Source organism: Orcinus orca, chromosome 20 (genome assembly GCF_937001465.1).
Source record: "Orcinus orca chromosome 20, mOrcOrc1.1, whole genome shotgun sequence".
Taxonomy (NCBI): Eukaryota; Metazoa; Chordata; class Mammalia; order Artiodactyla; family Delphinidae; genus Orcinus; species Orcinus orca.
Window position 1 is genome coordinate 56446838 of NC_064578.1, and position 12912 is coordinate 56459749.

General features: G+C 43.1%; 1 protein-coding gene across 1 annotated transcript in view; it reads left to right on the forward strand.

Annotated features, from left to right (window-relative positions):
* LOC105747730 (3-beta-hydroxysteroid sulfotransferase-like) overlaps positions 1-11881 on the forward strand; it is a 29069-nt gene extending 17188 nt beyond the window's left edge. Inside the window, 5 exon segments of the mRNA XM_012538020.3 lie at positions 960-1086; positions 5869-5963; positions 7433-7544; positions 7547-7609; positions 9442-11881. Of these exon segments, the coding sequence (XP_012393474.3) occupies positions 960-1086; positions 5869-5963; positions 7433-7544; positions 7547-7609; positions 9442-9554 (510 nt within the window). The 3' untranslated portion in view covers positions 9555-11881.
* The last annotated feature ends 1031 nt before the right edge of the window (positions 11882-12912 follow it).

A 12912-nucleotide genomic window follows, 5' to 3' on the forward strand; every position in this document is an offset into this window, starting at 1 on the left:
TATTTTAAGAAATATAATAAGTAGATTAAGAATCTGCTTATTGTTGTTTATCTATTTTATATATAGTAGTTTGTCTTTGCTAATCCCATACCCCTAATTTATCCCTCCCCGCCTTCCTCTTTGGTAACCGTTTGTTTTCTATGTCTGTGAGTCTGTTTCTGTTCTGTAAATAAGAACAGAAGAGAAACATTTGTGTGTTTGTGTCATATTTTAGATTTGACATTTGATTTTAAACATTTGTGTCAACTGTGTCATATTTTAGATTCCACATATAAGTGATACCCAGCTCAGATTATGACCGCAGTGGAGTAAAGCAATGATCCGAATTGGAAATGACCTGATATAACACTTGATCCAGCATGTCCTAGCCTAGGTTTACTGACATAAAACTAGTTCCTTTTTTTTTCTAAAGTTTGTTTTGAGAACCCTGAAAGTTTGTTTCCTCTTGAGGTTTCACCATCTACAGCAGCATGAGTTTATTCATGCCATCATTTTGAATATTATAAACGAACCCTTATATACAGTTGGCCATTCACATCTGTCTGATTAGTACCTGGGAAATACTGATACCGTAGAAATTCCTAGGAAAAGATAGTGAGGCCTGGAACATGAAATTCCAGGAATAGCAGTGAATAGGGCAGAATCCCAATAAAAGTCAGACTTCTTCAAAATGTAATAACATCATCTGCCTCTCAAAACTTTAAAGACCATCATTCCATGTATCATAAGGTTCTTAAGGGCAGAAACAATCCATATCTTATATACTGCTCCTTCTATAGAATCTAACTAAATGTCTGGCACATTGTGGGTTCTAAATATATTTTGTTAAATAAATGAATTAAAGACTAAATTGTAGCCAGACACTTTAATGGGCGTTGGCATTTTCTCCATTTGTGAAAAGCGTGGAGCAAGGGAAATGGATACATTTATTCTCATTTTCTCTTTTTTTACAATTTAAGTGTATTTATGTAATGAGAAATCCCAGAGATGTTATTACTTCCGGTTATCATTTCTGGAAAATGGTAAAGATTATCAGAGAGCCAGAATCATTTGAAGAATATTCGGAACGGTTCCTTCAAGGAAATGGTGAGTTTGACGCAAAATGTGGACTCCAGGTGGAATGGGGAAGTTTCTGCGTCTCATCCCCAGGTCTTACTGTCCCATGATTTAAACAACCACATTGTAATCGAAACCTAGATGTCGCTAAATCTGTAGCCCCTCCTGTTAACAACAGAAATCTTAGCGAATGTGCTTTGTGTTCTCCCAAATTTTTTCTAAATATAATAAACATATAAAAAGATAATTCACCACACTCAAAATAAGAGAAGTATGAATTCAAACTACAATGATATACAGTTTCTCATCTGTCATAGTGGAAAGTGTATGCCTTTCCTCTCATTGCTGTAACAAATTACCACAAATTTAATGCTTTAAAACAACAGAAAATTGGGAATTCCCTGGTGGTCCAGTGGTTAGGACTTTCACTGCTGAGGGCCCGGGTTCAATCCCTGGTCAGGGAACTAGGATCCCACAAGCCACCTGACGTGGCCTAAACTAAACTAAATAAATAAAACAAAAAAGTATCTTACATTCTGGAGTTCAGAAATCCAAAATATGCCATATGGGCTAAAATTAATGTGCAGGTGTGGTTACCTTCTGTTCTTGAGGCTCAAGGAGAGAATTCACTTCTCGCCTTTTCCAGCTTTTAGAGGCTGCCCACATTTCTTGGCACGTGGACCACATCCTTCCACACTCTGCTGTCATCACATCTCCTTCTCTGGTTCTGACACTCTTTCCGCTCTCACATAAGGACCTGTGATTACGTTGTTTCTACCTGGATAATCCAAGATAATCTCTCCCTTTGAAGATCCTGAATTTAATTGCATCTTCAAAGTCCATTTTGTCATGAAAAGTAACGTATGCAGAGACTTGGGGATCAGGCTGTGGACACTTTTGTGTGGCTATCATTCTGCTCTAGCCCAGCTAGCATTCAAAACATTTGACTCACGCTGTGGCGGTGAGACTCTGGGTAGACCAACACGCTCATATGTTGCTGGTGGCATGGATAACAGTACTAACCCACGTAGGGTCATCTTGCAAATGCTAACATTCTAGCATTTACACATTCATGTTTAACTCCCCTTTCTCCAGTGGAAAAAAATACACTAGCAAAAATACAAAAAAAAAAAAAAGTTGCGGTGGGGAGAAGCAGAAGATGGATTTACTAGACTGTTCAAATTATCCTTCTTTGTAATAGCAAAAACTAAAGTTGCCACCAAATATATAATGAAGTGCTGCTCAACTTAAAAAAAATGGAATGTTGCCATTCTATTACAGAGTGACCTCTAGAATCCACTGCTAACTATTTTAAAAATTGAGATGTGGAGAAAAGTTTGTAGCGTAGGCTACCAATGAACAACGGCGGAGGACAAGTACAGGAAAGGGCAGGAGGAGAGAAGAGTTTGGTAAAATTTGGAGAGTTGGGTGCAATAAGAAAGAAGCAACTAAATGAGGTGGATGGACCTGGGGTCTGTCATGCAGAGTGAAGGAAGTCAGAAGGAGAAAGACAAATAGCGAGTGCTAACGCATACGTATGGAAACTAAGAAAAAGGTTCTGAAGAACCCAGGGGCAGGACAGGAATAAAGACGCAGACGTAGAGAATGGACTTGAGGACACGGGGAGAGGGAAGGGGAAGCTGGGACGAAGTGAGAGAGTGGCATGGACATAGCCACACTACCAACTGTAAAAGAGATGGCTAGTGGGAAGCAGCCGCATAGCACAGGGAGATCAGCTCGGTGCTTTGTGACCGCCTGGGAGGGTGGGCTAGGGAGGGCGGGAGGGAGGCTCAAGACGGAAGGGTTATGGAGATGTATGTATACATATAGCTGATTCAATTTGTTGTACATCAGAAACTAATGCAACATTGTAAAGCAATTGTACTCCAATAAAGATATATATAAAAGAAGCAACTAATATCTGCCTGGTCACCATCAGAGACAACCTTAAATATTGTATTAAAGAGCTTGGTGTTTTTTTTTTTTTTTTTTTGGCTGCTCTACATAGCTTGTGGGATCTTAGTTCCCCGACCAGGGATCGACCCCGCGCTCACAGCAGTGAAAGTGTGGAGACCTAACCACTGGACTGCCAGGGAATTCCCAAGAGCTTGGAATTTAACTTATGCAATATTTTGATTAAAAAAATATTATTTCTGAAGAAAACTCTAAAATTTTGGATCTGGATTTCCATCAAAGATATTTTTAAAGGGCTTTAATGCCAAAAAAATTTAAACACCTGTTTCGGTTGTGTCAGCTTGTCCAATGCTCTGGAATCCTGTCTGATTCCCTTGTAGAGCCACAGAGGAAATGTATTTTTAACTACTACAATTTTTCCTGTCACAAACATGCTCCTCCTGGCCATAATCTTGGACGTTCCTGGATGAAATGCCCTCCTGTAAGAGTTCCCAGTGGGGACTTCCCTGGTGGTCCAGTGGTTAGGACTCTGTGCTTCCACTGCAGTGGGTATGGGTTCGATCCTTGGTCGGGGAACTAAGATCCCACAAGCTGCACGGCCAAAAAAAAAAAAACAAAAAAACAAAAAAACAAAAAAACAGTTCCCAGTGTCCGTGTGCAGACAGTGAATGTTCAACATTTTACTAGCTGTTTTTTCAGCAGAAGGAGGACCTAACTTCTAGGAGCCTCAATTTCCCTATTGGATTTGGGAGTGTAATAATTGAGACTGTGCTGAAACCTGCTCCACACCTGTAAGAAAAAATTAGGTGTCTTTATTGCAAGGTAGAGAAAAATCTTGCCTTTTGTTTTTTTAACTTCTTGGAGTTTATCATCTAATTATGTCAAACACAACTATCTCTCCTATTTAATTATACCAAACCCTTAGTTGCAAACAACCTTAAACATAAAAAACAGATCAAGCAATTCTAATTAAATGTTTATTTATTTATTTATTTGGCTGCGCCGGGTCTTAGTTGTGGCATGCGGGTTCTTTTTATTTGCGGCATTGGAAATCTTAGTTGCGGCATGTGGGATCTAGCTCCCTGACCAGGGATGGAACCCAGGTCCCCTCCATTGGGAGCATGGAGTCTTAGCCACTGGACCACCAGGGAAGTCCAAGCAATTATAATTAAACAGGATAAATAATTCAAGCACGTCTCAGTGAATCCAACATAAGAATTCAACGAGCTATATTCCTGTAGGAATAGCTGGAACCATGGGATTAAACAGAAGATCTTATATCTCTGCACCTTTCTCCTTGAAATTTTCATCTTCTGAACAAAAAAAATGTGATACACACACACACACACACACACACACACGATGAAATACTACTCAGCCATAAAAAAGAATGAAATAATGCCATTTGCAGCAACATGGGTGGACCTAGAGATGATCATACTAAGTGAAGTAAGCCAGACAGAGAAAGACAAATACCATATGATATCACTTATATGTAGAATCTAAAATATGATACAAATGAACTTATTTACAAAACAAAAATAGACTCACAGACATAGAAAGCAAACTTATGGTTACCAAAGGGGAAAGTTGGGGGGATAAATTAGGAGCTTGGGATTAGCAGATACAACTACTATGTATAAAATAAACAAACAACAAGGTCCTACTGTATAGCACAGGGAATTATATTTAATATTTTGTAAAAAACCACAATGGAAAAGAATATGAAAATTTTTTTTTCTTTTTTTTTTTTTTGTCTCAACATAGGTTTCTGCTAGTTTGGTTCGCATGATATGAAAAAGAGCTGACCATTCCTGAATTGGGGAACTTATATAGTATTGTGCAGTTATACAAGGAGAGACAGAAAGTTTGCTCTTTTTTTTTTCCTCTGGAAAGTTTACTCTTGATATGAAGACCAAAAATCTCAGGGGAAGAGACACAGGTTTGCATGTGTCTAATGCCTTATTCAACAATGTCTAAGTGACAGGATCATTTGACCTACGACTCCTCAAATGCACATTGTGAAAGGAAAAAAAAATTTTTTTTCCACACTATGTGCTGTTCCAAAGGTTTGGGATGGGTGAAGGACATACAAAAGACACGTGTTTCTGGTATAGGGGAAAGAAACTGTATTCATAGCAGGAAGAACAAAGACATGGACTCCAAATTAGAAGGAGTTTAAAATTAGCTCTTTCATTTGCTAACTGAATTCTCTTTACAGTTCAAAAATCTCATCACAGGTAGATGTGACACATTTTTTTTTTAACTTTTTATTTTATGTTGGAGTACAGTTGATTAACAATGTTGTGATAGCTTCAGGTGTACAGGAAAGTGATTCAGTTATACATACACATGTATCTATTCTTTTTCAAATTCTTTTTCCATTTAGATTGTTGCATAATATTGAGCAGCGTTCTCTGTGCTATACTGGGTCCTTGTTGGTTACCCATTTTAAATAGATGCCCATCTTTTTTTTTTTTTTTTTTTTTTGCGGTACGCGGGCCTCTCACTGTTGTGGCCTCTCCCGTTGCGGAACACAGGCTCCGGACGCGCAGGCTCAGCGGCCGTGGCTCACGGGCCCAGCCGCTCCGCGGCATGTGAGATCTTTCCGGAGCGGGGCACGAACCCCTCTCCCCCGTATTGGCAAGCGGAGTCTCAACCACTGCGCCACCAGGGAAGTCCTAGATGCCCTTCTTAAATACTGCATTGTATATGGCACCACCTGGTGGCCATCCAGGCAGTAAAGGCAGAAATTCTATTTCTCACGTCAACGAAGAGGAAAGGACAAGGATTCCTCCCGCTTTGCTCACTTGCTCATCAGACACATAGGGTGTGCATCCCGGGGCGGTGGGGTCCACGAGAGTGAACCAGGTACTTCTCTCTCCGCTTCTCTTGCAGTGCTGTATGGATCGTGGTTTGACCATGTTCACAACTGGCTGCAGATGAAAGGAAAAGAGAATTTCCTGGTGATATCGTATGAGGAGCTGCAACAGGTAACCATTCTCTCTAGCTCCATCTCATGGCTGTCTATCTTCCATCCATTCGTTCAATTTAATTTAATTAATTAATTTTTTAACATCTTTATTGGAGTATAATTGCTTTACAATAGTATGTTAGTTTCTGCTGTATAACAAAGTGAATCAGCTATTCATATGCATATATCCCCATATCTCCTCCCTCTTGCGTCTCCCTCCCACCCTCCCTATTCCACCCCTCTAGGTGGACACAAAGCACCGAGCTGATCTCCCTGTGCTATGCAGCTGCTTCCCACTAGCTATCTATTTTACATTTGGTAGTATATATAAGTCCATGCCACTCTCTCATCCATTCTTTAATATTTCTATTCTACCCTTTCAATCAGATCTTATCCCTGGGAGGAGATCAAGAGGGGTCATTTCTTCTTTGACCTCCTTAGGTTGTACACATTCTTTCTTCAATTTTCTCATTTATTTCTTTTTACAACATTTAATGCAGGCACTGACAAAGAGTTTAGTAACATACTGAGGGCTATCAACGATTTCATGGCAAAAATCTGAAGCAATCTGGGAACCCAGGGGCAGTGTCCGGTGGGTATGGAAGGCAGATGGGGCTTGGCAGGGTCAGGATAGAGGCAAAAGTATTTACATATTCCCAGACCGACTGATAGGAATTGAATATGTCAGTATTCATAGGAAGCATTGGCTGACCTCCAGAGAAAGCGGCCGACGTAAATTTTTTTTTAATTAATTTCATTTTGGCTGCATTGGCTCTTCGTTGCTGCGTGTGGGCTTTCTCTAGTTGCGGTGAGCGGGGGCTACTCTGCATTGTGGTGCATGTGCGTCTCGTTGCAGTGGCTTCTCCTGTTGTAGAGCATGGGCTCTAGGCACGCAGGCTTCAGTAGCTGTGGCACATGGGCGCAGTAGTCGTGCCTCGTGGGCTCTAGAGCGCAGGCTCAGTAGCTGTGGCTCACAGGCTTAGTTGCTCCGCGGCATGTGGGATCTTCCCGGACCAGGGCTTGAACCTGTGTCCCCTGCATTGGCAGGCGGATTCTTAACCACTGCACCACCAGGGAAGCCCGTGACCAATGTAACTTTAAATAGACTGTCTCAGGACTTCCCTGAGCCACAACTACTGAAGCCCATGAGCCTAGAGCCCGTTCTCCGCAACAAAGAGAGGCTACTGCAATGAGAAGCCTGCGCGCAGCAACGAAGACCCAACGCAGCCAAAAATAAATAAATAAGTAAGTAAGTAAATAAATAAATAAAAAAATAAAAGTAAAGTAAAAAATAAATAGACTGTCTCTTATAAACACTCCTCTGTCCCACACTTGGACTGCACATTTCCAGATGAGCATGACGAGCTCATCCTCTTCCTGCTTTCGCTTATTTTCTGTCTCCTCCTGGTCATCACTCTCTGCTGTCTCTGTTTGCTCTCTTTTTCCCGATTGTCATTTTCTTTCCACTCTCTGTGGTTCTCATCCTAGGACATACAAGCTAGTGTAGAGACGCTCAGCCACTTCTTGGGCAAGAAGCTGAGCCCAGAAGAACTGAATGCAGTCCTCAAGAATGCATCCTTCAAGACCATGAGAGATAATACAATAGCAATTATTCCCTATCACCTGATATCTTTATGGATCAAAGCAAAGGTTTCATGAGAAAAGGTAAGAGAGCATTTTTTTAAACTGAAGTATATTTGATTTACAATATTAGTTGCAGGTGATTAGTTGCAGGTACAGCATAGTGAGTCAGTATTTTTATAGATTATACTGCATTTAACATTATTACAAAACAATGGCTACATTCCCTGTTCTGTACAGTATATCCTTGTTGCTTATTTATTTTATACATAGTAGTTTGTACCTCTTAATCCCCTACTCTTATCTTGCCCCTCCCCCCCTTCCTCTCTCCACTGGTAACCACTAGTTTGTTCTCTATATCTGTGAGTCTGTTTCTGTTTTGTTACATCCATTCATTTGTATCATTTTTTAGATCCCACACATAAGTGACAACATACCGTGTTTGTCTGTCTCTGTCTGACTTATTTCACTGAGCATAATACCTCCAAGTCCATCCATGTTGTTGCAAGTGGCAGAATTTCATTCTTTTTTTATGCCTGAGCATTTCTAATTTTAGAACCTGGAAGAAATGGACAGAGAATTCCTCTGCTTCTGTGGATAAACTAAGATATGGGGCGAGGAAAATATTTGAGTCTATAAAATCACAAAAGTGGCACCTGACTTGGAGAGTTTAAGGAATGATTTGGGATATTTATAAGGTCATAAAGAAAACTTGTGAAGATGAAGCACTGCCTATGAATAATGTATTTCCCTGTCCCCACTCATGTCCTAGGTGTTGGTTGTTGTGTAGAGCACCCTCACATTTTCTTGTTAGAGTTCCCGCTCACAACACTGGTGTGGTCCCTCGCCCCATGGAGTGACCCTCCCTTTACAAGTATTGACAATGGGAATATCTATTCCACCAAAAGGAGCTGGCAAATAGAAACCCTGGGGAAAGAAAAATGAGGGGAAAGACATGTGACTTAGCTCCAGGCCAAGCCTTCTGTTGAGACCCTATAGGAAAGACCAGAGATGTTCACTACACAGAAGGAATGAGGGTGTTGACGGCAGGTAGTGGGTAGTTTCCATTTTCAACCTGCAGTGTACAAGAGTGGGGCTGGGGAGACCTCAAGGAAAAGATGACATGTGACTGTTTGCTCGGTTACCCAAGGGAAGAGCATTCGAGGTGGAAAAAACTGCAAGGTACAGAACACTGGGTAGTGCTGTTTGCGGTGATATTCAAGGGTGGAGAGTTAAAAATAAAAGGAAAGGGACTTCCCTGGCGGTCCAGTGGGTAAGACTTCGCCTTCCAATGCAGGGGGTGCAGGTTCGATCCCTGGCTGGGGATCTAAGATCCCACATGCCTCGTGGCCAAAAAACCAAAACGTAAAACAGAAGCAATATTGTAACAAATTCAATAAAGACTTTTAAAAAATGGTCCACATCTAAAAATAAAAAATAAAAAGAAAGGAAAGAGAAGGCATGATTTGGGGGTAGCAATCAATCACAAGTACACCATATCTACCTACACGACCCAGGGTAAGAGCAGCGTGGGAGAAAAGAACCTCCACTGTCCTAAAGAAATGTGTTGCTGGTTAAATGAGGTATACATGTAATATCCTAACACAATGCCTGGCATATGAGAAATTACTTCATGTAGGTTAGGTGTTATTACTGTTGTGGTTGCCTTTTGTGATTATTCAAACCTCACAATATAAACAGATTGCAAACTGGAGACTCAAATATACTACCAAAAACCAGTGGCCGTCGGACTCTGGACAAGAAACTTTTAACCACTCGGTTATATTGCCTTGCAATTTCCAGTTCAGTGTCCGTGACAGATTGGCAGTGGTGACAGACACAGAAGACGCTCAAGTGAAGTCTTGAGACCTTATTTATAAACCTGATCTGGACTTATTTTTTTGTATATTTGACAGGAATCATTGGGGACTGGAAAAGTCACTTTACAGTGGCCCAGATTGAAGCCTTTGATAAAATATACCAGGAGAAGATGGCTGGGCTCGCTCAAGACCTATTCCCATGGGAATAATGGCCTTATATTCCTGGTTCAGATATAAATGCTGAATTTCCTGATGTTCTTGTGTTCGAGCACGCTCATAGGAAGCAAATTTTAATCCTACAATTCAATATGTGGTTCATTGAAAATAACCATGTTCTAAGAATACTATTTCATAATAGGTGGAAGTCATGTAATATTTAAATTTCAGTGCCATAAATGAAGTTTTAATGGAACACACATACATGCACACACACACACAAAAGAATCATGTTCCTTATTAACTGTAAGCCATGCCAGCTTCAAAAAGTTATATAATATTTCAAACACACAGAATAAGAAAGAAAACAATATTTTAAACCTCATATGAATTCTAACCTGTTAAAAAATAAAAGTGAATACTTTCCCATATTGGTGAGTATATGAAAGTCCACCACAGAACATTACATGTATTAATATACTTACCTCTTCTTCTGTAGCCATTCCCCAATCATATCTTCCCTCTGTATCTTTGGCATCTCATAATTAGTAACTACTCAGAGTTTAGTGTGTACGTTTCTGTAGGGGATACCTTGTTCAGATCACCACACCGACGCACTTATGCTCCAGCCGCTGTGAGGGAGCCTGCTGAGGGCTTGCAGGTGCCCTCTTATCTGCAACATTGCTTTGAGCAAAACGAGAGACATCTTTCCTGGAAGATTAGGCTTCCCGAAAAACCAACGGCACCCAGCAAATGACTTGCAGAGATAAATATTAAAGACTAACACCTTGCGCTAGGAAAGGAGCAGATTCGTGGTGTGCTTTGTTGTCAAGCTCTCTGGGGGATGAGAACAAACCACATCTGTGTTTGGCTTCTTCCCCAAGACCCACCACTCACCCCTGCCATGTTGTGCTGGCCTCACTCCTTTTCAGAGCACACTCATTCATTGAATCATTTATACAAAAGCACCCATTTCAAGCTGTTTCTAAGAAACCCAACTCAAGAAACTTAACCCCAGAAGCCATCCTAGGATTAAAACTGTGAAGATGGGATTCTGGAATTGATCACTTACCAGCCAGACAACAATGAGGACCCCAATACTAGCAGAGGGGAACATACAGACAGACCCTGGCATATTATCCCAGGGCAAATCCTAAGGGCTTTTTGTTTGTTTGTGTTTTTTGGCGCACCACGCGGCATGCAGGATCTTACTTCCCTGACCAGGGATCGAACACGTGCCCCCTGCAGTGGAAGCGCGGACTCCTAACCACTGGACCGCCAGGGAAGTCCCCTGCTAAGGTTTTCACTACTGTGTTGGGATACAGGTGGAAAGGGCTGATCTGTCATGTGCAGAATCTCTGGAATGTGATTGTTACAGGGGGAACAGTAACTCTTAGGACTGTGGAATTAGGTGCCTTTTGAAAAGCGCCACTAACGCAAAAAGCAGTGGAGACAGTGACCTCAGATGGATTCATCAGGGTTGTAAATGTCACCAAAAACCCGGCCTCTGTTCACTGCTGCCGAATAGAAACACAGAGACAGAACCTGGAGGAGTAGAAAAGAGTAGCTTTATTACTTTGCCAGGCAAAGGGGGCCACAGCAGGCTAAGGCCCTCAAAACTGTGCCTTGATTCCTGGGCAATAGGAAGGGGTCTTATAATTTCAGGGTGGAAAACAGGGCTGTAGATAAGGATCGGGGCTGATGTAGTCTTCATTCTTCTTTCTTCTGGAGACATTGGGATTATTAGGGCTGGCGTCAGGTGGTTCCGGAACGGGTTCTGGTGGTCCTCAAGGTTATCGTTCCATGACGTTCTTTCTGGAATGAAGAATGCCCACAAAGGAAAGGAGTGCTAGGGAGTGTTGTCTTGGAGGAGTAAACATCAGGTGCACAGTACAACTTTAGCTAGAGGGCAGTCACTATCAGAGTGCAGCTAAGCAAGAAAGAGAAGGGAAAAATAAAAATCGTCTACAGGGGCTTCCCTGCCTGGACATCGAGCCCTGGTCCGGGAAGATCCCACACACCGTGGAGCAACTAAGCCCGTGTGCCACAACTACTGAATCCTGCGTGCCTAGAGCCTGTGCTCCGCAGCAAGATAAGCCACCGCAGTGAGAAGCCTGAGCGCCACAACCACTGAGCCTGCACTCTAGAGCCCACGAGCCACAACTACTGAGCCCGCGTGCCACAACTACTGAAACCTGCGCCCCTAGAGCCCATGCTCTACAATGAGGAGCCAACCGCAATGAGAAGCCCGCACACCACAACGAAGAGCAGCCCCCCCACCCCGTTCCTACTCGCCGCAACTAGAGAAAGCCCGCGCGTAGCAACAAAGACCCAACACAGCCTGAAATAAATAAATAAATTTATTATTAAAAAAAAAAAAGTCTACAGGAGACCAGTTGGATGGGTGGCAAGAATAAGGGCTGAATAAGGGCAGACATAATGGGGGTGCCTCAACTAGCTTCTGCTACAGCATAAAGGCAGTGTGGGAGTGATGTCAGCAGGATGGTGAAATAGGAGGCCCTGTCCCCGGATGATAGTAATGTGAGGGCTCTGGAAGCCAGGAGGGTAGTTCCAGTCCCCACATGGACCACGGAATCCAAGTTCAGCCACGTTGGACAGGATGAGAACAGCCTCACCCTGCCCGCATCACCCCTTCCAAAGCTGCCACATCTCAGTGCTGAGCCGCCTACCCCCAGCCCTTCTCACCCAGTGGGGAAAGAGAAAGCAAAGTGAGGGGCTGGCTTCTCCAGCCTTTGAGACCCGCTGCCCGACAGACCTGCTTCTGTCTCCTCAAACACGGAATGTGAGGAAACCCACGTGGCTGTGGCCTGGGGAGAGCTAAGATCAAAGAAATGGGGTAAGGATGGCAGCAACCCGCTCGAGGGTCTCAAGGACCACCTGGGCACCCCCACGGATGGCACAGACCTCACGGACTGGCTTGACCCTGCAGAACCGAGGGAGACACCCGGTCCTGAGGCTGGTCCGTCAGGAGAAGGGAAAGGGGTGAAGCTGGTACCCATCGCCCCAGCACTTTGGGGCAGTGCCCTGGGGAAAGGCTGGTAGTGCTACACACCTGACACAGCCCTGTTGAGGCAGGAGATAGACGGGCCCCAGGCTGAGCAGCTGGACTCTGTCTCCTGTGGACAGATAGTCCAAGATGAAGAGAAGGAGCTGAGCCCTGCCCAGGTAAGACACCACATATTTCTCATTCTCGAGGTCAAGGAGACCTTCCCGACTACACATGCGCAGAAAGGCTCCTTGGAGGTCAAAAAGGGGGTGATGTCAGCCTACCCATAGGCCTCTTCGCAAGAATCCACCTCGGCTGAGAGATGCACGCGCATGCAGGGGGGGACCCTGAGATAAACCAAGTACGGACTCAGAACCAGGCAAAGCAAGATGACTGGCCAGAGG